The sequence below is a fragment of the Lepidothrix coronata genome, unplaced genomic scaffold (genome assembly GCF_001604755.1).
Source record: "Lepidothrix coronata isolate B3197 unplaced genomic scaffold, Lepidothrix_coronata-1.0 Scaffold5, whole genome shotgun sequence".
NCBI lineage: Eukaryota > Metazoa > Chordata > Aves > Passeriformes > Pipridae > Lepidothrix > Lepidothrix coronata.
This window is the reverse complement of record NW_016690185.1, coordinates 10,808,122-10,832,037: the sequence shown is the minus strand read 5'-3', so window position 1 is coordinate 10,832,037 and position 23,916 is coordinate 10,808,122. Positions and strand designations below refer to the sequence as shown.

At 37.4% G+C, this 23,916-nt stretch overlaps 1 protein-coding gene across 2 annotated transcripts in view; it reads right to left on the bottom strand.

Annotated features, from left to right (window-relative positions):
- Positions 1–237: 237 nt before the first annotated feature.
- Positions 238–23,916, bottom strand: part of LAMA2 (laminin subunit alpha 2) — a 275,996-nt gene continuing 252,317 nt past the window's right edge. Inside the window, exons 54-64 of one of the 2 annotated variants that reach the window (XM_017829004.1) lie at positions 21,619–21,837; positions 20,162–20,310; positions 17,708–17,884; positions 16,686–16,899; positions 11,970–12,082; positions 10,336–10,525; positions 7,842–7,997; positions 4,275–4,428; positions 3,788–3,918; positions 2,946–3,168; positions 238–497 (exon numbers count right to left, since the gene is read on the bottom strand). In XM_017829004.1, coding sequence (XP_017684493.1) covers positions 340–497; positions 2,946–3,168; positions 3,788–3,918; positions 4,275–4,428; positions 7,842–7,997; positions 10,336–10,525; positions 11,970–12,082; positions 16,686–16,899; positions 17,708–17,884; positions 20,162–20,310; positions 21,619–21,837 — 1,884 coding nt within the window. In that variant the 3' untranslated portion in view covers positions 238–339. Of the gene's footprint in view, positions 498–2,945; positions 3,169–3,787; positions 3,919–4,274; positions 4,429–7,841; positions 7,998–10,335; positions 10,526–11,969; positions 12,083–16,661; positions 16,900–17,707; positions 17,885–20,161; positions 20,311–21,618; positions 21,838–23,916 lie in introns of both variants that reach the window. The other variant, XM_017828999.1, reaches the window with a different exon arrangement.

Here is a 23,916-nt window from a genome sequence, read left to right as displayed (position 1 = left end):
ATCCAATTTGAGATATTCTGTGATCCTGTGTTCCATAAAACCAGAACAACTTGCATAATGCGTAGTCTCACTCATCACAAGAATGATGAAACATTTGCATTTCAACAATAAGAAAAGAGATAAATAAAAATTATTGTTCTATTCCCTTAATGAAGGGGATGGGGAAGGGGTTAGTTCATGAATTCTTGTGAGGTATGTTGAATTAGACATTTGAATATACCACAAACACTACTCAAATACTTGCATAAAGACATTTTATTATGAATGCATTTTAGGTATAGATTTTTTTTTTTTAATCTGAGGTGCTTATATAAACAGACCCCATTGGCTGAATGATAGTTAGTTTGCAGGGCACGACAGTGGCTGAACACCCTTCAGCTCCAAAGCTTTGCTGAAGTTAATCTCTTGAGGTTTTGCAGTACCCTTGGTGAGCTTCAGAAATCGAATACATCCTTTAAAACGGATATTAGTAGTCAGCCCAAACTGGGTCACACCATCTGAAGGAGGGGGAAAAAAAAGGAAAAAGGAACTGTGTTAGTTTGAGTTGATACTTAATTTTGTTGTTTGAGAGTCCTGCAGGAAAACAGATGTCCCCAGCAATATATGAATGTTTTATTTGCCGTATATATTAAGTAGTAAAAAAATTACAAAGATTATGAGTAAATGTGATAAATGCTTATTTTAGACAATAATCCACTCTTGTTTTCTTTTTCTGTCTTCCCGTGACAGTGGCAGAATCTGAACACATTTAAACTGCCATTGTAAATCATGGATGCAACTTGCTAGCTATAAATGGTGTATGATGCAAACATGCTAGTTCGGCAGATATTCAAGTTTTCAAGCTATTTATCCACAGAATAACAGAGAAAAAAAGGCCAAAGTGTATGCAATTCTTGGCTCTAATGTCAGAAGAAAGCCAGTTTCTCGGGATGGACTTCAAGGGACATTTATGGACTTCTTTTGACAGTTTTCAAGCATGCTGACTTTTTTTTCTTGCTGATAGTAAAGCCAGGGATTTGAGTACATCTCTTCCACTAAAGAAGGAGGGGATAGAAGTGAGGGTGGTTGGACTGGGAAACTGGAAATATTTCTCTCAATTGCTTGAAATTCATGGCCCAACTTGTTTCTCAGTGCTCTGCTACAGGGATGCACTTCGATACATATCTATGTGACTGATAAAGTAAGAGTTGCAGAAATAACTTTACACCTGTAGAGGAAAGACTGGCCATAGCATTATTCTGTTTCGCAGATGATGAGATGGCTGAATCCATTTGTCCCTCCTCGCACAGGGAAGAGTGATACTAAGAGACGAGTAATAGTTTTTATGGGTACTCAGGAATTTATATTCTTGTCCATGCTGTGGTGCTGAAAATTTTCTCTACACAGAAAATTCTCCATCAGCTAATTCTAGCTGGTTTACAAATGTTTTGCACTGTTTATGCAGCCAGGAGAAGCCTCAAGAGAACGGAAAATACAAAAGCCTACTAATTTTACAAAATCCCATGATACTGTGTTTCAAATTTGTGATGAAGCTGTCCAGGTATTGGGAATATTAAAACAAATCTTGGATAAACTAGACTAGATGGCAAAAGAAGTGTGAAGTGTTTACATGTGCAGTAGGTTTATTAAATAATTTCATAACTTGCCATGTGTCTGAACTCAGGAATGTCACTTTAACATGATGTAAGGGTAGGCTTGTATGTACAGATTGCAGTGTTACTGCGATTTGTTTCTCTTGCAATATACTTCTTGACATGCAGTCCAGAATGAGTTAGTAACTCCATCTGCAGTATTTCTTTAGTACTAGCTCCTATGTAGAATCTTGTTTTGTTATAAAAAGGCTGCAACAAAGCTCTTTTCCCTCTGGCATAAAGTTGTTGGTCCTTATGAATTGTCATTGTGACTGAAGTACAACTCTCATATGTCGGTATCAAGGACATTTTTTTAAATGTTCTGGAGCTTGAGAGAGAAGGCTTTTTGAATGCACTATATCACACATCAGAATGGGGGGAAAATACAACTTACAGAAAATAATTTAGGAATTAACTCAGAGGTGTATTGCCATTGCCCTCAGTATTCACTAGAGTAGACAGATACTGCAAATTTACTTTGCTTTTTTCGTTTGCAAGCTAGAAAGAAACTTTATTATAAAAGCAACAAAACTGTACTTTGTAAACATATCAACTGCGTTTTCAGAAAGTAAACTACTGTTAGATAAACTTATTGACTGTCTATGAAGAGATGAATACTAGCATTCATTATCGGTTTGTGGAAGATAAAGCTAGCTACAGAGGTCAACTCAGTTCTCGATCTCCTTCAATCACCTCTGCATAAAGCAATTCTCTCAAGGGCTTCCAGAATACTGATTAGCAAATTTTGATTATTTTTTTTCCTTTAAAAACCAGCAGACCACAAGCAAAGACATTAATCAAGAAGAGATGGTGTCTTCTCACCTCTCTTTGCAAGCTGCCCTGTACATTCCTAAGTTCCTCAGGGTTATAGGCTGATTTACACACATGGTTCCCTGCCCCACCCAAGGGCATACATGCATTCTTTAGTTAAAATTTGCCATTCTTCAGTTAAATTTAAATTTGTCATATACTGTTACTATTACAACATAACTATTATGCTATTACTAAACAGAATGTTTTAAGAGGGAGGCTATGTGTGTGTGTGAGCAGCACAAGGCAGAAAGTCTGCCTGATTCTCTGTGACAGTGCCTATTTGAAATGGGGCAGAGGTATCGGTGAGACTCCCTTGGTGTTGCAGAACTTTTTGTTCTGAAATGCAGCTGGGTGCAGAAACGAGCATCCATGACAACTGATACACACTTGGCCAGTCTTACCCATCATCTTTAATATACTGGTCCTAATTGTACCTAAGCTGTTACCAAGGCAGTGTTACTAGAGCATAAGTAAAGCACAAGTTCTGTGTTACATGCTCACCAGGATAACCTCCGACGAAGACAGGGTCATTAGTGTCCGCTGAGGTTGAGGCCCTGTTTGGGCTGCTATTATCCACCTTTTTGCCGTCAATAGTCAGCTCTAAATGGTGTTTGATCTTGTTTGCAATAACCTTGTGCCACTGTCCATCACACAAGCTGCCTGGTGCATCTGGCTCATAGACAGCAGAGAATCGGCCTGCACCATTGTCAACGTGAAACATCACCTGAAAAGCATGACATGGAAGTCAGCCAGTTTTCAAAAGGATTCTTAAGTTCTTTTTATTTGTTTTTTTTGTTTAAAGTCAACATGGTCTGACTGTACACACACTCTAATTTAATACCAGACTCTATGTGGATTGCTCTCCCTCTGGGATGTGTGTTATGTCACTGAGATAAACACAAGTGGAAATGAACAAAACTGCTGTATTTCCATGTTTGGGGTCTTAGGTCCATTTTGGGGTCTTAGGGTGTTTCACGGTCCCCCCCCCCCAAGCTCTCTATAGTGACAGATTAATGGCTGGTTTTCTGGACTGTGGAGTAAAAGATATAAACAAGAAACCGGTATTATTAATGACAAAGCCTTTCCTCAAAACTTCTCATATAGTCATTAATTTAAGACCTGATTATGTCGTTTTAGGAAACTCAAGTGTTACAGAATTTTTTAAAGTATCTTCTGAAAGTATTAAGAGACTATAGGTGTATGGAAAGTGACAAGTGTTGCATAAAGGAAAGCCCTGATATTGTTTGAGATGCCTTGAGATTGGGGTAGTAACCTTGCATTTAAACTACCTGTGCTGTATAAAACCAATCTTTATAAAGAGACAAAACTGCTTTGCTACTCACTTTTCCACCTACTAATTCAATGCCAAGCCCATCCATTTTCTGACTGCTGACTCCTAGAAGAACACCATTCATTCGTGTTGTACGGAATTCAAATTCCACAAGCAGGTCTGTTCCCACTCTGTATGCACCAACTTGGAGAAAAAAGGGGAAGCATAATAAAATGAAGACAAGCATTTAATACGTTATTCCTAATAATCACACAAAGTGTGTTGTGAGTAATGTGAAGTAACTAAGCATTATTAATCCACTCCATTTCATGTGAAATCATGTAAATAACTGTTATGGTGGTTGTGCTTAGTGTGAGACCTTGCTAGAAAGTCATATAGTCTATGCTTAGGCAAGATAACCAAAAACGATCAGTGACAGTTTCAAGTAGTGGTCTCATCTTGCCTCCAGCCAACAGGAGTTAGGTAGCACTGGGAGTTTTTGAAAGCAGAATCTCCTCTTTCTCTGTTCTTTGTCTATCAGTAGAATTGTTGTTCATTACCTGTTTTGGCAAAGCCTGTTCCATCAAAGTATGTTCCCTTCTGGGCAGTGACAAAGCATTTCCCAACACTGAAGCTGGAAGTTGGATTATCCAGGTCAACAGGTGATTCTGTCATTTTAAAATTCCTGATGCAGCCATCGATGCTGTAGATGATCTGCAGCCAATATTTCAAACAAAATGTATAACTGTGAAAGTAAGCCTAAAGTATGCAATCAAAAAGTACTTTTCCTCTGCTTCTCTGCTGGATTTATGGAACTGGATAAAACTTGAATTTTACATGGCTAATGCTTAATATCTGATTGTAATTGGAATCTAATCTTAGTCATACTGAGGATGAATTACATTACTTTTCAGTGATGTGATCTGAGTCACATCTATTTGGCTTAATGGAGGGGACATAAAATAATACACCGCATAATGAAACAGCAAATTACATCAGCAATGCAGGAATTTAATGGCCTATACTTTACCTTTTTAATTGACTAGGTTATGGGGTTTGCAAGTAGATGAAGATACTGGATATAGTTCTCTGGGCTGCTGGTAATTTTACTAGGATTTTTTTTTTTCTTCCTTTAATCACTTTACTGTGGGCCTAATGTTGCATCGTAAGGAGAGGTAATGCAGACACGCAGCTACTAAAATGAACAACCCTATGTAAAGGTTGTTGACTGTACGTAGTCTGATGACCACAATGATAAGCTCCACTCTGTTGGCCAGAGAGGCAAGTGGAGGCATGGAATGTACTTAGGTATAAGGAGGCTCCTTATACTTTGCTGCAGGGCAGCAAACTGCAGCTCCAATTTGGCTTCTGCACTGGGCGCACGTGACTGACTCCCAGTGGGTGATGTGTGCGCACTTAAAATGGTGGTGTAAGTACGCAAGATCTGCCTGGGGCAGGAGTGAGGGACTACCTAGGCTACACACTGGGCTGCCCTGGGTGTGATCAGAGCATACCAACGGGTCCTCTGGAAGCCACTGGCATCTCCTCCAGGGCTTTGTCTCCTTTTTTCCCTCCAAGGTGTGCAGAAGCTGCATTTTGGTTCTCAGATTCAGACAAGGGCTTTGATCTTTGACTTAGAATTAGAAAAGTCTATCCCTGATATCAGTGGGAGAGGAAAATGATAAAACATGTACTTTGAGAAAGAAGAAGAAGATATATTCATAAGCAGAGCGGTAGAAAGGAGGAAAATAAACATCTGTGTATAAAATACAGCCTAGAAATATGAGCACATACAGAAAGGATAGAGGTACATCTGCAGAGACAAGTCTTAACTCTGCACACTACCTCCTCTAACAGTATTCTGACTAGTAATTGAAAGAATTTCCAAGAATTTTCTTGTAAATCAAAGCTGTATGTACCGTGAAATTATACAGCTTATTACAGCTAAATATACCTGTACAAAATTTTCATGAGAACTTGAGCAATATCACTGAATAAATTCAGTTCTGAGCTTTCTGTCAGATTCTTCATAAATAGACCTTTTTGTAATTTCTAAGTGAAAGTCATCTCCAGATCAACAAGTTTTGTTACCAACAAAGGAAAATGCCAGAAAAGAAAACAAATCTTTCCATCTTCACTGCAAGAATAAATCACAGAAATGCAAGATATGTAGACAACTCAATAACGTTCTCTAGTTTAAAATTTCCCTTTGTTTATGGAAAAGCAAATCTGGTGACACGTTAGCATGGTAATATAACCTTTGTTGCTGAAAGCAGAGTTTTGTGTGCTTAAAATGTGAGTTCTGCTGAATCCAAATAAGTAGGTATCAGTCTTCTGCATTGAATAGAAAGCCAACCCACCTCTGGTTATATAATCAATTAGTGTCTAAAAAGGCTAACGAATGTTTAGAATAAAGTCTTAATTAAGATAACATATCCTTTCAACTTTGCTTCAGAGCCTTTACATGAAGTCTACAACACAACACTCTCTTAATACATCACTGAGTGTGTATTTTATTGAGAATGATTGGAAGACAAGCACTGGTTTTTACATGGTATTTGAAGTCACAGCTTCATTTAAGTCTCAAAGCACTTAAGACTATCAGAATCTGACATGACTGTTACTGCCAGACTGAGCCATTTATCTGCATGGGTTCCCTCCATTACTTCTGACAAAGAGCAATAGGTAAGGATTTACTGTTATCTTTCTCCTTAGATTAGTATTTGTAAATTGCAGATATATTTCAAAGAGCATGATTTGATACTACTATGAATTATGTGTTGTGGGTAATTAAGTATTGCTTTTGTTTTTCAGTGTCTCAGATTTCTCTTGGTAAATCCAAATTACCAGTAGATTTGCCTCAGTTTGGGTGTTCTGCACAATTCATTATTTGCTTAGAAACATTATCTTACAAGTCAGTTTTCTTTATGAAATACAACTCTCAGATGTAGAGTGATTACTTATACCCTTTGTTCCCTGTCCATGAGTTATTACAGGGACTTAATTAAGCAGGATCTAGGAATCCCTTTTCTGTATTTATTTTGTCCACCCAAACTGGGGGACTCTTGCCTGTTTATAGACTAGTATTTGCCATTCCGTAATCATCTTGCAGTTTCTTTGGGAGTCTGTTTTGTTTCCTTACCAGATTTGTACTTTTGCCTTCTCTTTACTGATTCTATACAACTGCCCAGGATGAACTCAGACAGAGCTGATACTCACATTCTATTTTTTGTGTTTCTGAATTGTGCTTCACTAGATGGCTAATTTGTTGTTCGCTATAATTAAATTCACTCAAGTTCAGGCTTCTGCTTTGAAAGAACCCTCTGCAGAGAGAGAAAAATAAGGCACAGAAGAGGTTTCTCTCTGATTCAGACACTGATGTATCTGGTGAGGCTGGAAGGGCATCAAGAAAGTGAAATGACTGACATGAAGTTGTGTAGATAGATGTAGTAAATGGCTTGGGTGAGAGAGTACACTGTTCCTAGCTAATTCTACAAAGTTTAGGCCAAACTTATATTCACTTCTCTGGGCTCTCTGTTTTTCAAGGTATCTTCCGTGTCAGGATGGAAGCTGACCATTTGAACTGAAACAGCGATAAATTGATATATGAACATTTGATTTGGAAACAAAAAGACTACAGCAGAATTTTCATGGCCTTACTTCAAAACACATTCTCTCCTCTTTTAGTAATACCAATACACAACTGATTACTACAGTAAGTAGCAGTACTATTGGGTACTTTGTCCAGGGTAATTTTGGCTTCTGCTGCTTCTTGTAGGAGGTGCTTTCACTGTTTATTAGCATTTGTTGCTAGATGAATTACAGCAACGAGAAAGGGCTAGTGGTACTCAGGAACCTAAATGCTACCTGGACAGTGATCCAAGTGGATACAAGTGTATGGAACTTTCTGCTTTTCCAAAAGAGTAACTCTGCTATTTCTATTTGTATTTTTTGCTGCATTAACTGGATTCTAAGTGAAAGGATGTAATGTACCTCTCCTAAGGTCCATTTTATTCATATTCTTGAGCAATCTGAGGGAAAAGCAAAACAAGACAAAACTGGAAAGACACTAGTACCAATCAAAACATACTTAAGGAGTCTAAGATAACCTAAACAAATTTGCTTACCGGACCAATTCTTCTGGTTGTGTAGTTAATGGGCAATCCTCCGACATACAGCATTCCTACAACATCTAATATATCAGCTTTCTTGGGGCTAACAGTCCTGTTTGAAATACCATCTACTATAAGGTTTCCTTCTTGCTTTGTTCGAATTACTTTTATCTAGAAAGACATACAAATGCAATACAATTACAGATAGTTTTCTGACAACAAAGCATTTCCAGGTTGTAACTAGCCTTACAGTCCAAAATATGTAACAATACAGGAGAAAGTAGTAGGAGTGGTTACAGAAGTACCATGGCAGCAAATGTGAATGATATTTATGGACCAAAGCTCCTGAGCAATGTTTTGTGCAAACATTTGACTGTCTTTTAATTGCATATGGGTTAGGAGGCATCACAACGATTATTTATTAGAATTACTGAAAAGACTTGAGGTTCCTTTAAAAAGCTTCATCATGTTATAATAGGCATAGCACAATATTTTTTTTCCTGGAATTAGACAGCAATTTTAAGGACTGAGAATAGTAAATTCTGAATGTTAACGGTACTGGTTGCAAATCTTTATTGCAGCACACATTTGCAGACAATATTGAGTTTATGATTCCACTAGCTTGGACATGCCTCAGGTCATAGTTCATGCTAGAGCAAATATAATACCAACTATGTTCTGTTGGTATTATGACTTCTGCTCAGACAAATGGGCTGTGAATTGCATGGAGGAAGTGCAGTTGGTGAAGAGCTGAGTAAATTCTACCCCAACAACTACAGGCCAATGTCTTTCCAAAGGTTTATACTGAAACCTCTACAAATCAGTATAATAATGGTTCTGCATAAAAAAGGGATAAATGCATCATGCATATTAGTGGATTTCTAAAGAGCACAGTATGTGGCTCACCAGAGTAGCAAAGAGAGACAAAGAGCATTTTTTGGCTTTTCTTTAGTGTGGCTGCTTCTGTTTCAGTGTGGCAGCATATCTGTCATGCGACGGGAATGACTGAACACTGACAATGGTGGTCTGAAGGTGAGGGACTGAACTTGGTGTTTACAGGCAATTGTAAGTTTGAGATGGATAACTACACCCTGGGCAGAAGAAGGATTAGGTGAGTGAGACAGGAACTGGGAACAGACACCCTTGCAGAGAACCTAAAAAGATACCAGCAGCACGATGTGGCTTCTGTAGGCCTGAAGGAAATGTTTTAACCTAAATCATTTCATATGGAGAAAAGGTTGTCATTAAGGGATTATTTTGAGGAAAAGCCCCTGCTTTCTTAGAAACAAAGACTGTGGCCTTTTCTTAAAGACATTGCCTTCCCTCCTCCCCCCTCTCAAAATGGATTTTCTTGTGCTTTTTGGGAATTGTGACTTTGTCTTCATTCTCCCCTACAGAAATAGGATCTACAACAAGGGGCCCTCTCTTGTGGAGTGTCAAGTTGTATGCCCCAAAAGCACAGTCCTCCTTTAAGAAATACATGCTCCAGACAGTGCTCTTAGAATAAAGAGGGCATGGCTAAAGAACAAAAACATATCTCTTCTGTATGTACAGAGGGACTAGCAAGAAGGGGCCTTGGTCTACTGCCAGTGCTCCTAGACATTATATTGCATAAAACAGATAAATTATGAATACAACTTCATTTTTCCACTTATGAAATGCCTTGGTGTAGAGCAGTTGGTATCATCAAAAAGTTCATGACTAAAAATCCAGTGAAAATAAAATTCCTGGAGAACAGAGTGGGAATGAAGCAATTAAAGTGTAAGAGAAAATGCAATTAGATTTTTTCCTGATTTGGTGATGGGATGTGGATGGTGAATTTCCAAAGATCTGTACAAAATTCAGTATATCTTATAGTATATAATTTGAAAACATAGTTATATGTATTCTTTTCTTCACTGTTTTTATTGGTGCCTTCCAGCATGTTACCTATGTGTCTGTTGTCCTTGCCCACTAAATACTAAATGTCACGGTTGTGATATTATTCCTAAATGCTACAGGCATTGCATATAATGCTTCCCCTCATAGAGTCACGGATGGAGCTGTCAAATACATCCATGTATTTCAGATTTATTCCTTAATGAATTAATAATCCAGGGAAGGTTTACTTGCATGTAACCTCTTTTTTTTTCTTTATTTTTCTTTATTCTTAGCACCATGCTTAACAATGACATTATTAATGTAGAAACAACTGGCTTTAATGATGTATTCCATCATCGTGAGCTGATACTCACCTGAGCCCTATTAGGCAGGAAGGAACATTTCCTGCAGTTCCTTACCATAAATGGGACATATTTTAAATATGTCCAGAAATATGTTCTCTGAAGGACAAATTTCTGTGTTCCAGTGAATCTGAAAACTCAAATTTTGCTAGATGATTTTTTCCCCAGAAAGTCTTAGTTTACACAAGTTTTGGCTTGTGTAAATTACATTTTGAAAATATCTTAGGGCCAAAAAAAGCTCACTCTTAGCATTACAAAGAATAACATAGCATTAGAGACTATTATACCTTGTGCCACTGGCCATCATTTATTTTGTTTGGAACCACTGTGTTGGTGTCTCCACTCCCCAGATCATAACTGAAGTAAGGCAGACCATTCTTTATCTGAACTGTAGCAAAATCAGCATGGTTGATGCGGGCCATATAAAACAGCAAGCCGGAATCAGCTGTTGTTCGGAGTTCAAATTCAATTGTAAGTCTAGAAATCAAACAAACAGGAAAACTGTAACCAAGGAAAAGGTATTTGGAGTCAGGGAGTAGACAAATTCATCTGCTTTTCCTTTTTGTGTTCCTCTAAAAAAACTTTACAGTTGGTGGCCAATTCTACCTGTCCGTTAGAGTTCAAGAAAAATAATTTGATTATATGCAACTTGCATTTCACACATATCTGATCCCTGACATGCGAGTGTTCATTAGTCCCTACAAAACCGCAATCTTGGCATAGAATTTCAAGATATAATTCTCAGCTGCAGCTGTAGCAGCTAGAAAAATCCCAGCACTTGTAAAATTCCAGCAGCGTTTTCCATCATCCACACAATACTCACAAAGAGGAGAGAGCTGTAGTGACAGCTGGCAAATGTTGAATTTCTAATGAGTTGTATTGCCTGAAGACAGGTTGCAAAACTTTTAAAGATGCAGAGAGAAGAGTTTACAATGAGGATATAAAATACTTATTCTGATTTCTCCCAATAGAAAATGAGGCTGTGCCTGAGCAGGTCTGCTGACCCCTCAGACAGAATGGTGATGCCGAGAACCTCCTCTACAGCAAAGAACCTGTGAAGAAATTATTTCGATTCTCTAGATGCTAAGGTTGTACTGGCAACACATCGCTAACCTAGCTCAAGCTGGGCTGCGAAGTCAGCAGCCAAAATAGTTGATAATATAAATGTGAAAAATCATTGCAAGAAAATGATCAGGCCAGGATCATTCCTACTTTTCTAAAATTAGCATATGCGAAAATATGCAGTACAACATCTTTATAGGGAAAAATAAGTGTGAGCCTCATGGATTTGTAAACTATAAGGTAACAAAAGTGCTTACTAGTGGGACATGGCATATTTGTTAATGACCACGTGCCTTCAGAGAAAAAATGAAGAATTAACAAGTTATAGCTTCTCAAATCAATTGAAAATAGCTGCATTTTCATACACAGTTCACAGAATTCCTTTGCATGTCAACATCTATATGTATATATTGTTATACTTTACGGGGCCGATGTCATTATGTCTGTTTACTGTGCAAGCTTGATCTTAACTATTGGAGGAAAGAGGAAAAAAGTTTTTCTTATTAAAAGAAATTATCAAGTTACTGCATAAAAAAACTTTCTTCTGAAAAAGCAATCTATGAACTCAGTTGGATGACATGGATACATTCTTCTGTTTGTTCTTCTGAAAATCTGTTTGGGATCTGTGCGTGCCCAAAGAAAGAGGTAAACCTCTGTGACAGCTACTTAGGTGGGCACTCCATTGCCTAGATTTCACGCTTTAATGCTATTTTAGGTTTGGTTAATGAAATGAATTAGTCATAGAATGTGATCTTTTTCAGATTATGTCCATAATTTTGGGAGATGCTTTTGAGAGTATGAGGAGGGGCATTTTATTTTGACATTATTCCACCAAAACTCATTGCTGAAACAATCATACCTGTTTTTCACTTTGGTGTCATCAAATGCAACTGCAATATGGCTGTTCCTTGAAAGACCAAACTGCTTTCCACCTTCCAAAATGGATGGTACTATGTCGGCAGCACAGGAATCCTGCAAAATATACAGCAATCATACAAGCGTCATATTTTTTTATCTGTCTCAGTTGTGTATAGGCTGTGAGTCTTCCAGCTTCCAATATTCAGGACAGAATATTCTACCTAGTTGAGAGACTGGCCCTGTTATAAAGCAGTATGACAGGAACTTGGTTTAAAAGCAGAGCTCATTAAGCCAGCTGTAAAAGCAAATAAAAGTAATATATGAACATTGCTGCTTTTACGCTTTCATCAGTGGACATTTACAAGAGTCTTAAGTGATTTCCAGGCAGCTCAGTGTACTCTTAACTCCCATGACTGAGTTTTACACAGTAGGATGCCCTCTTACAAAAATGTAGCAAGATCTAAGTTTTAAAGCTAAGCTTTGTTGGTGACCTGAAATATAGTCACCTTAAAAATAATGAGTTAAAAGTAGTTTCAGATCCTGCACCTTTCAATGAGTCCTCCATTTTACTTCTTTATATTGTTTTATAACTGTAATCTTTGTTTAATGTGCTTTTCTTTTCTGCAGTGCTGCTGAAAGGCCCCTCAAAACAATAAGGAAATCTGAATAACTGATGGATAGACATAACAACTGTTGAACTCCCTGAGCTGTCTAATGTAGACACATTACCCAGGGAATAAAGAAAGAAACCCCTCCCTGTCTGTTCCACCTCTATTAATCTTGAAGTGGTGCAACAATGCAAGGTAAAATATCTTCTGCCCACTATAATTTTCTCTTTTTAATTTCATAGGTCTTTTACTCTCTGGCCCTAAAGCTCTTGTGTAGGGGTGCCTGGGGCAATGTGAGACCATGGTAATTACCAGCTCCTACTCATGTCTAGCTTTTGCCTCCCACTGAGAGTATTGTGAAGAAACTACTCAAAGGATCTAAAGCAACACAATATCAGGACAATACCGCTGGGAAAAAAACAAACTTTGATAGCTGCAAGCTCTGTTTTTAAGCACTGTGTCTGCTATCATTTTGAGTTGGTGACAGTCTCTTATTTGAGCCCTGACTCAGCAGGGACCTGCAAAGCACAAGGTGCAGTCCCCTGCTTTCAAATAGTTCTTTCTGTGAAACATTTTGAAAATATCATGAGTGACTCAGGCATTGGGATTTCAGCTGCAAAGAGGAAATTTCTTTCCCTTTCTCACTCATTCAGTAATGTTGTATTTTTTGTTTTCACACATCACAAAAATCTTCACAAAAGTATAGAGCACTTCTAAAAATTAGTTTTCCATAATGAAATGAATGCTCTGGTTTGAATATGACACAGTAGAACACCATGCATTATGACAAGTACACATCAATATACAATGAAGGGGAAAAACAGGGAAAATTCAGTAGGATCAAGTGAAATTATGAATGTGTGACATCAGTCTTCCAGCAATCATCAAATAGGGAAAAAATAATATTCCCATAATGCAGGGTAAAGTTTTGAATTATTTGAAGCTTTGCAGGCTTATCTAGAAGTTTAACAACTATGTTAATAGTAATACTATGCATATAATACTTTCAATAACATTTGGACTTGCTAAAATTTGAAGATTTTAAAGGAAAAAAACTAAATGGAAAAAAAAATCATTAGGGCATGTTTAAAAAACTTCCAGACTTTATTCACAAGCCTGTGTCTGCCTTCATTTTATCAAAGGACTGCCAGCTTTACAGCCTTCACAAGACTGTGCACTAAGTAGATCATTGGACTGTATTTAAATATCTCAGCTTTGTATTTTCAGTAATGGCCTTAATGTGTCCTGGCTGTTTAATAATCTGTGTTCCATGAGTGTGTCAAGACTGAACTCTTTAGCTGCAGCACTTTACTTCAGTCTTGTCAGATGTCAGGGACTTGACCGGTAGGTCAAGAAACTAGGTGTGTCTGGCAGTGGAAATAGGAACAGAAAAGCCCACTGGTGGACTGTCACACATTCTCTACACTCTCATTTGCTGTATTAGCAATTGCAAAGAAAGCAATTAGTGGAAAAAGGGAGCATTGAAGCAGTCCCCAGAGTTCACTAAATACTGTTAATAAAACAATGCAGTAACGCATGAAGCAATAGTGGAAAATACCATCATGGAGTCAAATGCAGAAGTAATGCTGGCGCTCTTCATTTCATTGGCAAGTGAATCCTGAGAAGCAGTGAATAACGTGAGGCAGAAGCAGCAGTTACCCAATGTTGAAAAACATTCTGGCATCTATAGCAAGCAGGAGCACCAGATTGGTGACAGATGTTATTTCCCAAACATCCTACTCTTTGATCTTGTCTTGCATTTAGTAGAGGGTAGTTTTTTTCTCATTTGGGATTAAACTGCCCTCCCCTTTTTCATGCAGATGGACAATGGAGAAAAAAAGTCCTAAAAGGACTTAAATAGAACAGATACTTTATTTAAGCCTACTATGTGCAAATATTTTTTTCTGCTGTATATTTTCCATATACAGTCTTTCTACCCTGAGATTCTGTATCATTTACTGCCATATGAGTGTTATCTCTTTACCACACTGTAGTTACTTATTTGTTGCAACATTTCCCCGAAAAATACTTTGGAGAACTTACTTACATTATATGTACGTAAACTAACCAAAACTTTGCCTTATTTAAATTACTTTCAAGTCTTCAACATACTAACACAGTTTCAATTTTTCCAAGAGAGAAGTATAGTAAGGGTGTTTTATTTAGATCTTTACTTTGAATTCCTATTTCAAATTATCATGGCTCTAGATATGTTGATATAGAAAACTCACCTTGTTACAATGGAACTAGTTTCCAATATTAATGAGAAGATCTATTCCTTCCAATTTTGCTATTTAAAAGTTAGTGCTTATAGCCTAAGAAAGTGTGCACTTGCTCTTTCATGCACTTCTGTGTTGTTTTGTTTTGTTTATAACACTTAATCAAGAGATGCTATGTCTACATTCCTTCACTACAGTGACCATTAAACTGGACAATCCTTTTACCTTGTTGCGTGGTTCCTTATCTTTCTATGGTAGCCTTACTGCACAGTAAATTTGCTTTCAGCTCCAAACAAAGCCACATTGCAACCCTTGTGCTACAACTACTCCACCTTGTGGGAACGAATCAAAACCGCTGCCCTAGAGCATTAAAAGGCCGACGTTTATAACTGGAGCCTTAATAACTAAGATGGAGCTTGCCTATGTTGAACCCAAGGCTCCCATTTCCAGGCACACAGATGGCTGCATGTGATGTCGAGACTTCACTAGTGTCAGAAAAGTCCTTTTAGATAAATCTGTGCCATATGTAGCTGGACAATGAAGGTGGCCATGAATCTCAAATACAAAATTAACCTTAATGAGTTAGGGGTTTTGGACCAACTTTTGTACCATTTTAGAAATCCTTCCTAAGGAAAACCAGATATGAATTCTGAAAACGAGTGTTAACTGGGAGTGACTGTGGTAATGAATTCAGGTTACTTTGTCTCTCACTTGTGGATTTACAGCCTCATTGAAAATCACAACTGTTTTTGTTTGGGGTTTTTTTGGTGTCCTTCATGCAATTAATTGATAATATTAATCTCTAAGTTACACAAAAAAACCCAATATAAACAAATTTGGTATTCTGTAATGTTGTCTCAGTGAGGAGGTGTGAAACGGGAACAGAGATTTAACTTGACCCAAAATGGTTAAAAGATTTTCTGAAGCCAATCCGTGAGAAATTTTCAAAATTACTGACTCCTTTGTATTTGCTATATATTAAATATTACAGTTGTTAACTTCTCAAAACTGTCTTATTATTATAGTGTAAATTCTGATAGTGTAACCAGGCTCCTAACTTGGGCATGTGCAGTTTTTTCACACTTTTTGGAAACCTCACTCATACTTAACTAGAGCCTGCATAAACCTGTGGGTTGTATGCAGGTTTAACAACATGCAAAGGCTTTTCCCACCAATAATATCTTCCAGTGTATATATTATTCAGTTTAATATTCAGATATCTAAGCATATATTTTCTGGACAGTAAAATGTTGTATCAACTTACAAAACTACTACACTTGTGACAGAAGAAATTTCTTCCTTCAATTTTGTTGTATAAGGCTGCTTGTTATTATCTAGCTATTTAAGATTACTGATAACAACAGCTGTCCTCAATTTAGTAGTGAGTGGAATTTCATTTTGTAAGTCTCCTGAATAAAGTTATAAAATAGCAGTGGAGGTGTTGCCATATCAAACAGATCTCCTGGTTTACCTTTTTCTTCATCCTGTCACTAACATGGCTGTTATTATGTGCATCAGAGAACAGCACGAAAAATCATAATGACACAGATTTCCCATAGGAAAATTCCCCTTTCAACCCCAAGCAGATATTGGTTGGGTTACATCCTGAGGTGTAAGGGTTTACGGCTAAGCATGCAAGCCAAAGAGAATTCTAATGCTATATCATTCTTTAAATTGCTGTCATGATAATACAAGCAAATGAGATCAACTAATTTTCCATTATCCACAGGTTTTACTGACCTGCAACAAGATGTTGCCTTTACAGTATCATGTTGAATTGTTACTATTTTTGTGACAAAGTGTTCCATTATTCTTTATGGCTCACCCTTCAGTTTTGCTCAGAAAAACAAACTTTTAAAACTTTACCTGACTGAAGTGACCTACACTTACAGGGGCTGAAGATAGAGGTGGTGTTGGAGGAGGAGAAGCAGAAGGAATCCTTGGCCCTTCTTTCTCCCCATTAGTGTCTGGTTCAGGTTGGATGATGACTGTTGCACGAGTTGGTTTATCTTCATCCTCAGGTGGCCTAACCTCTGGTTCTAGAGTGGGACATCGGCCAATATCTGCATTTTCGAAGGACATGGGTTGAGCAAAGTCCATGGGGCTGAGAACACACAAAGAAATTGATGTCTGTTATTACTTTTTCTGCCTTTTTACTACCAATTTATAAAGAATAGTTATTTGCTGTAGTGTAATTTCACTGCACAGGACACAAAAGCCAGGATTCATCCCACCCTGTGAAGGTAGGTACAGGTACAGAAGCAGAACACTTAAATTAGAGGCGATCATAGCACTGGCTTTCCTTCCTATAGTCAGTGCAGAGAGACAGGCATCCTCCTTGTCAAGCTTTACCAGCCCAGGTACTTTCAATCACATTGCGGAGAAGTCCTCTCTGATATACAGTGATGGAGTGTGGGGTGATGAGATCCTAATTTAGGCACTTCAGATTTTTGAAAGAAAGATTTACACTGGAACTTTCTATAGAGGTTTTACTTTATTCACCATTCCCTTTCTTTGTACTTAATGTTCCTTCCAGATTACTGCACTTTCCACAAAGCAAATTGATTCCCATGGTGCTTCTTAGAATTTGTATACTCTTGGAGGTGAACCTCACTTAAAATAAAGTGTTATAGTACATCATAAATACCTATCACGGATGTACATCTTACTGCAGTGTTAATGTTGAATTTCTCTGATTTTATAGAAAAATAGACAGTTGGCTCGTCTGTAAAACAGTTAATTATTGTATAGCCTTTGGAGAGTATATTGTAGACAAAAAAAAGGAAGGGCGTTAAAAGAAAACAGATCATATCCTAGGATTTGCTGCTAGTATGATTCCTTGCAACAATGAACTTTCTTCTGGCCACCAAGACCTCCTTAACTGCACGTTTGTTGGTATCAGTGAGACTTACGTGGCATTAATGACAAGATTCCATATACAGCCCGCAAATGGTGGTATGTTTCTGAGAGGTGCAGTCTGAAACTGAGAAGCAGTACCGCCCACAAAGAGTTTCTTAACAGAGATGGGCTGGTCTGAAGGCAACCTCTGAGTCTGGACTTTGTCTTCATCAACTTGAACAGTGAACATCCTGTGAAAAAGATTTGAAAACAAAGAAATAGATATTTTACTCTGGGTATTGCTTGCATTGAAATTACCCCTTTGTAGGCCCCATTTACTCCTACACTGGCTGTAACACTGAGCAACTCAAACTATGTAATTAGCAGCTCATATTAAATGCATATTAACCACTAGAGGGTTTTCAGCTACTGCTGTGCTTCCTTACTAGTCGTCTGACAAAGCTTGGCAAAATTGTTTTGTGGAGGGGTGACAATACCAGACTGTAGTTGTATAGGAAGAAGTGTTTGTGATGTGGCAACATTGACACAGTAAGGGCCAAGCCTGGTGTCCTGTGATGGTAGATATAATCATCTAGAACTCAGCAGCATGGGAATAGCACAGGGTCACATTTTGTTTGGACTCCCTATTTACCAGTTTGTACAAGTTATCTTCTCGCTGGGACACAAGCACTGCTACAGTCTGCTCCGATTGCAGGATTAACCAAGCTTTTTCTGGGAAAGACGGCAGAGTAGGAAAATTGCTGATTGTCCACCATGTACTGATACAGGTGCTATAATTCATTCCCACGAGTAATTCACATGGCACAAGTCAAAGACAATGCACTTCCATGGAAGATACTGTTAAGGTTGAACAGAGGAAGGCAGAAGCCTCTGAAGCAGAGCACCACTGGCTGATCAATCAGTTTCTGGCAAATAACCACACTTTTGTCAACTGCAAAATTATATTGAACTACCGTGTTCTTCCTTAACTATAATTACAAATGTTAGCAACTGAATAGCGAAAATATATAAGCATATATTTAATAAAATAAAGCTTGAGTTTGTGATAAGTGGGGGAAGGGTTAATCTTAATTTATACCATTTCAGGTTACAGAAACTGCAGAGTTCAGACAACTGGTTTTATAACAAAGCTTCTTTGAAAATGCAGAGTTTTCGTCTGAACAAGCATCATCACAGGATAGCATTGTACAATTGTGCCTTGACGTGTCCTCACATGTACCCTAAAAAGGTCAAGCTACTCTACCTGTTATAGCACTACTTAAAAGAACTTACTTTGTTTTTAGAGCTTTTAATTATTACCTGCATATTCATGTTCTGTCATGGTGGCACAAAATGTATCACAAAAAGTAGTCATCCATTTCCAAAATAACTTTTTCTCCCAAAGAATTTATGGTTTGAATTTAATCTAGTCACTGAAGTAGAGGAGATATATTGTCTGAAGGCATTATTTACAAGGGCTTTTTTAACGATACAACAGAAATTCAGTCAGAAAATTATACTGATAAAGGACAAAATAAAGGAAAGCAAATTACAGAGAGGACAGAAGGGCACCTCAGGACTAGACAGATGGGAACTGTTGCTCAAGAAGGCTTCAGTGCCGTGGTGTTAAGAGGGTGAAGCTTAGTCTTCAGTGTGCTAGGATAAGTGCACTGTGTAACATGCTGGATGTCATGTCTTCTTTCTGACTTTTTTTAAACAACATAGAACATTATGCATAGTACATGAATCCAGTGAATGTCCACATGTACACATCTGTATGTTCAAATGTCCATAATAAACCTTGTTTGGAAGAAGGGCTATTCCAGGCCATAAATAATAATGACTGCCTGAGTCCTACACACTATAGTAGTGCTGTTTCTAATCACTTTCTGAATGGAGAAAAGTAATAAGAAATTTTTACAATGTCTGAGAAAAGGCAAAGGAATTCAAGGGAAATTCTGTTAAAACAACATAGTCTGAGAAGGTCTGTGATGGATTTTCCAATGAGAATGTCTGTGGGATTGTATGTTTTCACTGTTTTACCATATTTAGCTGGGCACTACTGTAACCACATGTACATACATCAGCACATGGCATCTCAAAAAGACTACAGGCTGCTGTGCTGTTGCTGTTTACACTCTTTGTAAATGGCTAGTTTTTCTACATGTCTACATTTCTGCATGTTTTCTAAGGTGATTTACTGCACCACAGCAGTATTTCTCATTTACAGATACTATTAATAAAATATATTTGCCAAGAATCAAAAGGTTAAAGATGCCAATTCAGACAAATACAGGTCTCTGGAAGAACAGGCCAATAGCCTAGGAAAGCACGTAAACCCAGCTCTACAGAGCAATAAACACTATCAGAAACTTACTTCTAACAATTTTTGGATAATGATGGAATTACACTAGTTTTTTTTTTTGTCTCAGCAGAAGTATTTACATGGATTGCCAAAGACATCAATATATTTGCTTTGTTGAATTAGCTGTGCTGTGTGGTCTGTAGAACTTCTAGGAATTTTTTACCCTCTAGCTCGTTCTATCCGGATGGAGTGTGCTCTGCCATCGTGAAACTCGCCAGCTTCTGGTCTGACAGTGATTCTGTGGGGATCCCGCATCCCGGTGGAGATATGCACTTCTAGTCGACCTCTGTTTAGGAACACTGCATAGTAGGCCTGCAATGTATATGTTGGCATGAAAAGGTAAGTTGCTTTTGGAAAGAAATTATTTCACTTAGTTTTACATTAGTGTGCGTGTTTTATTGTCTTACACTGGTTTTTAATTTGCTCACCCATAAAAAGGCACTGTTGTTTCAGTTCTGCTGCTGCTGCTACATTCATTTTTGTAATTTCATTTTGTAATGAGGAATGGGTCATACTGAAAAACTTTAACAAAAGATTTAACTCTCTGCATACCTATGTTCAGGGAAGGGTGGAGGCTTCTAACCCACAATTCTTCTGGTTTTTGTTGTTACAATAACTGGTTTTAAATCCACCAAGGCCTGAATAGCACTAATCTCAGCATGAGTTCTGAGTTTGGAGGCTGGCAAATCATGCCAGTAGTTACTCTAGCAACAATATCATACTGTAGTAGATTTCAGAATCTAACCTCCAGTTTCTATAGCAATAAGTGGTCATGTTCACTTCTGTGACCTGAGGAGCTGGGAAATGATAAAGGAGCCCCTGCCCTAAAGTTAATGTCATGCAGGTGAGCCATTACAATGTGCTGTTCCTGCAGTGTGTTACTGCAGGTCACTGAGAGCTCTCTTCCAAAATAGGCAGAAAGGAGAATAATGAAATATCATTTCCCAGAAGTCCTGAACAGAGAAAGTATCAAAACATTCTGTTTATTGCTGTTGTAGTATGTCTGTAAGGATTATAATCAAGATTTAATCAAGATTCGAATAACTTCTAACAGCAACCACACTTCTATCAGTTAGTCATTTGGGACACTGTGGATTTATACACTGTGGATTTGTATTTAATGGGAGAGAAGGAGAGGCTGGAGCGCTTGAGTCATATATCCCACAGCAGTGATCCCAAACAAGAGCCTTATCTTACACTACTTTCAGCAGCTTCTTTTTTTAATCTTTTGGTCTCAGGGGAATTAGAATGATCCTCATTTATATCTCTATGAAGAGGAATGAGACAGTTTCTAAGCTTTAATAGTGCATAAGTAGTCCTCAGAATGAAATTTGGTTAGGGTTATTTAGGTTTGGTTAAAAAAGCCAACATGGAATGTGATTAAAAAAAAATCTGCTGCTTAGCAACAAGCAATGGATGCCTTACTGTGAATCTGTAAGAAAAACAGTTACTCCAGTGCAAAAAAACAATTCTGAGCTTCTACCAGATTCTTCAACAGATATAGGATAGCATTGGAAATAATTTATTCCCTTATTATGAATATCTGACAGTATCTTAAAACAAACCAAGTGGAATCTCAGTAAAATTATGGTTCTTTATCTTTTGCTAGGTTCCTCATACCTGTCCTGTCTGTCTGCGTTTTCTCCTCAGAGGGGCAGCTTTCCTTGCAGTGTACCTGCGCTTTCTCCTGGGGGGGACAATTGTACCACTTGTGCCAAACAAGATGATCCCAGACTCATTCTTGGTGCTGAAGGAGAGATTGATTTCTGTGCCAATGTCAAAAGAGACAGGCTGCAGTTCCACAAAACCCGGCTTGGAGAAGCTAACTGTATAAATGTTCTGCGGGAAGAAAAGGAAAGTAAAGGTCTTTAGTAGAATTAAAAGGAAGAGTATGAACACACAGGAAGACTTCTTAACTAAAAGAATAAACTATGTAAATGTAACCAGTGTGAAGAGATGAAAGTAATAACAAACAGCAATTTACTTCTCAAAGTGTTGTGCAAACACTAATTTACCTGTTTATATCTGGCATCATTAGCATATTTCTGAAATCCTGTCTTACAGGAAGGCAAAGTTCCAGTCTTATGTCAGTATATCCTCTTGAATTAAAAATAACTGTTCAAGGGTGGGGTTTTTTTATATGAATGTTTTCCATTAGTTAATACAGTTGGACTTTTCTCTTGAATTATTAAAATAGGTAACAACAGCCAACATGAAAATAAACTAGATTCTGTTATTTGTCAAAAGTGCCCAGAAAATACTTTTTAATTATCAGTCATTGTTGCTTCACTAAGAACCACTCCTTTCTTTATTACTTAGACTCATGAATGAAGCATTTGTTGCACATGGCCCAAGTCTTTGGACATTGGTATCCAAAGACAATTATCCTTTGGACAATTTAAGGAGTAGAATATGTCATCAAATAATAAATCAATGCATACACCTGAAGATTTTCTGTCATTGCTGCCAATTTATGTATTATTCTAGCTGTGGAAGACCAGTCTATAGAAAAGTGACTTCTTCTAAAGTAGTATACAATTTTTTAAGTACAGCAGAACTGTTTTCAGGTCCAGAGAAGAGATTATGCCACATAAAATCATTGCTGGTGATGCTCACCTTTCTCTGAAATATGAGGACATTTAAAAAACTAAGTGCATATCAGTCTTTATCTTTTACTTTAACTTCACTTCCTCTTAATTTTCCTACATATTTTGTTTTCTACATTTGGAATATTGTATTTCTTTCCCCAACAAAATAATTAATCCAATTAGATTTCATACTCTGAAACCTCGTGTTACAAAATTATGTGAAAAGTAAAGTACTTTCTAAGATTCATAGCAACAGAAGAAAATGAACACAACTATCTTTCTTTCCTATTCCATAAAAATCTACAATAAATGAAAACAAACATGAACCTCTGTAGCAAATTTTTGCTGAAACCACATCTGTAAGATTCAAAAGCATTTGAGCAACCTGCTTGTTTACAGTTTAGCTTTATCACAAACTTGAAATCTTAAAATGTGGATCTCATAACAAATCCATCTTGTCTAATATCCTGTGTGAGAGTCCTACTGTTGTGTGCTTTTTTGCTCTGATGAGGGCCAGAGCTACAAAAGATAAACAAAGAAAAATAGAGCCCTCATCTTTATTTTGGCCTGGCTAAGTTCCAATTACTGTTTGAAGGAAATTTTTAACATTTTGTAGAAAAAAAAAAATTTGAAGAGCATCAGGTTAACAACAACTTATTTGGATTTACTGTAGTGATATTTGATATGGAACCCTAATTATTACATCTGCTTGCTAAAACTAGTATAGATTTCCAGAGAAGAAATGCTAACTATTTATTGGGAGACAAGTGTTACTGGAAGTATTTTTTATATATGAAGACTTTTCTTTTCCATGCAAAATTACTACATTCTCTCCCAAATTTCAGATCACATTCCTTGAATTCTATATTCATTGAAAGGCTGCTAATTGTAAGCAGCAATAATTGAAAATAAATGGTCCTGAGTTGTATTTAAAGATAAAATAACATCAATTTTGTACATTCTTCACGATAGGTAAGAAATGTGCCTTCCAGCTCAGTGGTAGCTCATAATACTAAATGCTCGTACCTCAGGTTTTATGTAGTGAACAACTTTATAATAAAAATTTTAAAAAATAATTTAAATCCTTGGGTTTTATGTGCATCACAATTTTTTAGCTTTTGCAATGTTGTCAGTACCTACCTTCATTAATTTCAATAACGCCCATTTTAGTCAGCTGAAACAAAACTAGATCACTGCTATACAATTCAGAAAATCCTACCCTTTAGGGACAGGGATATCACAACTGGCCTGGGATACTGTCCAAGAAGTTAGGATCTGGAAAACTGGTCTACTTCTTGATCAGAAGGACTTATTATTTCTTTCTCTTAAA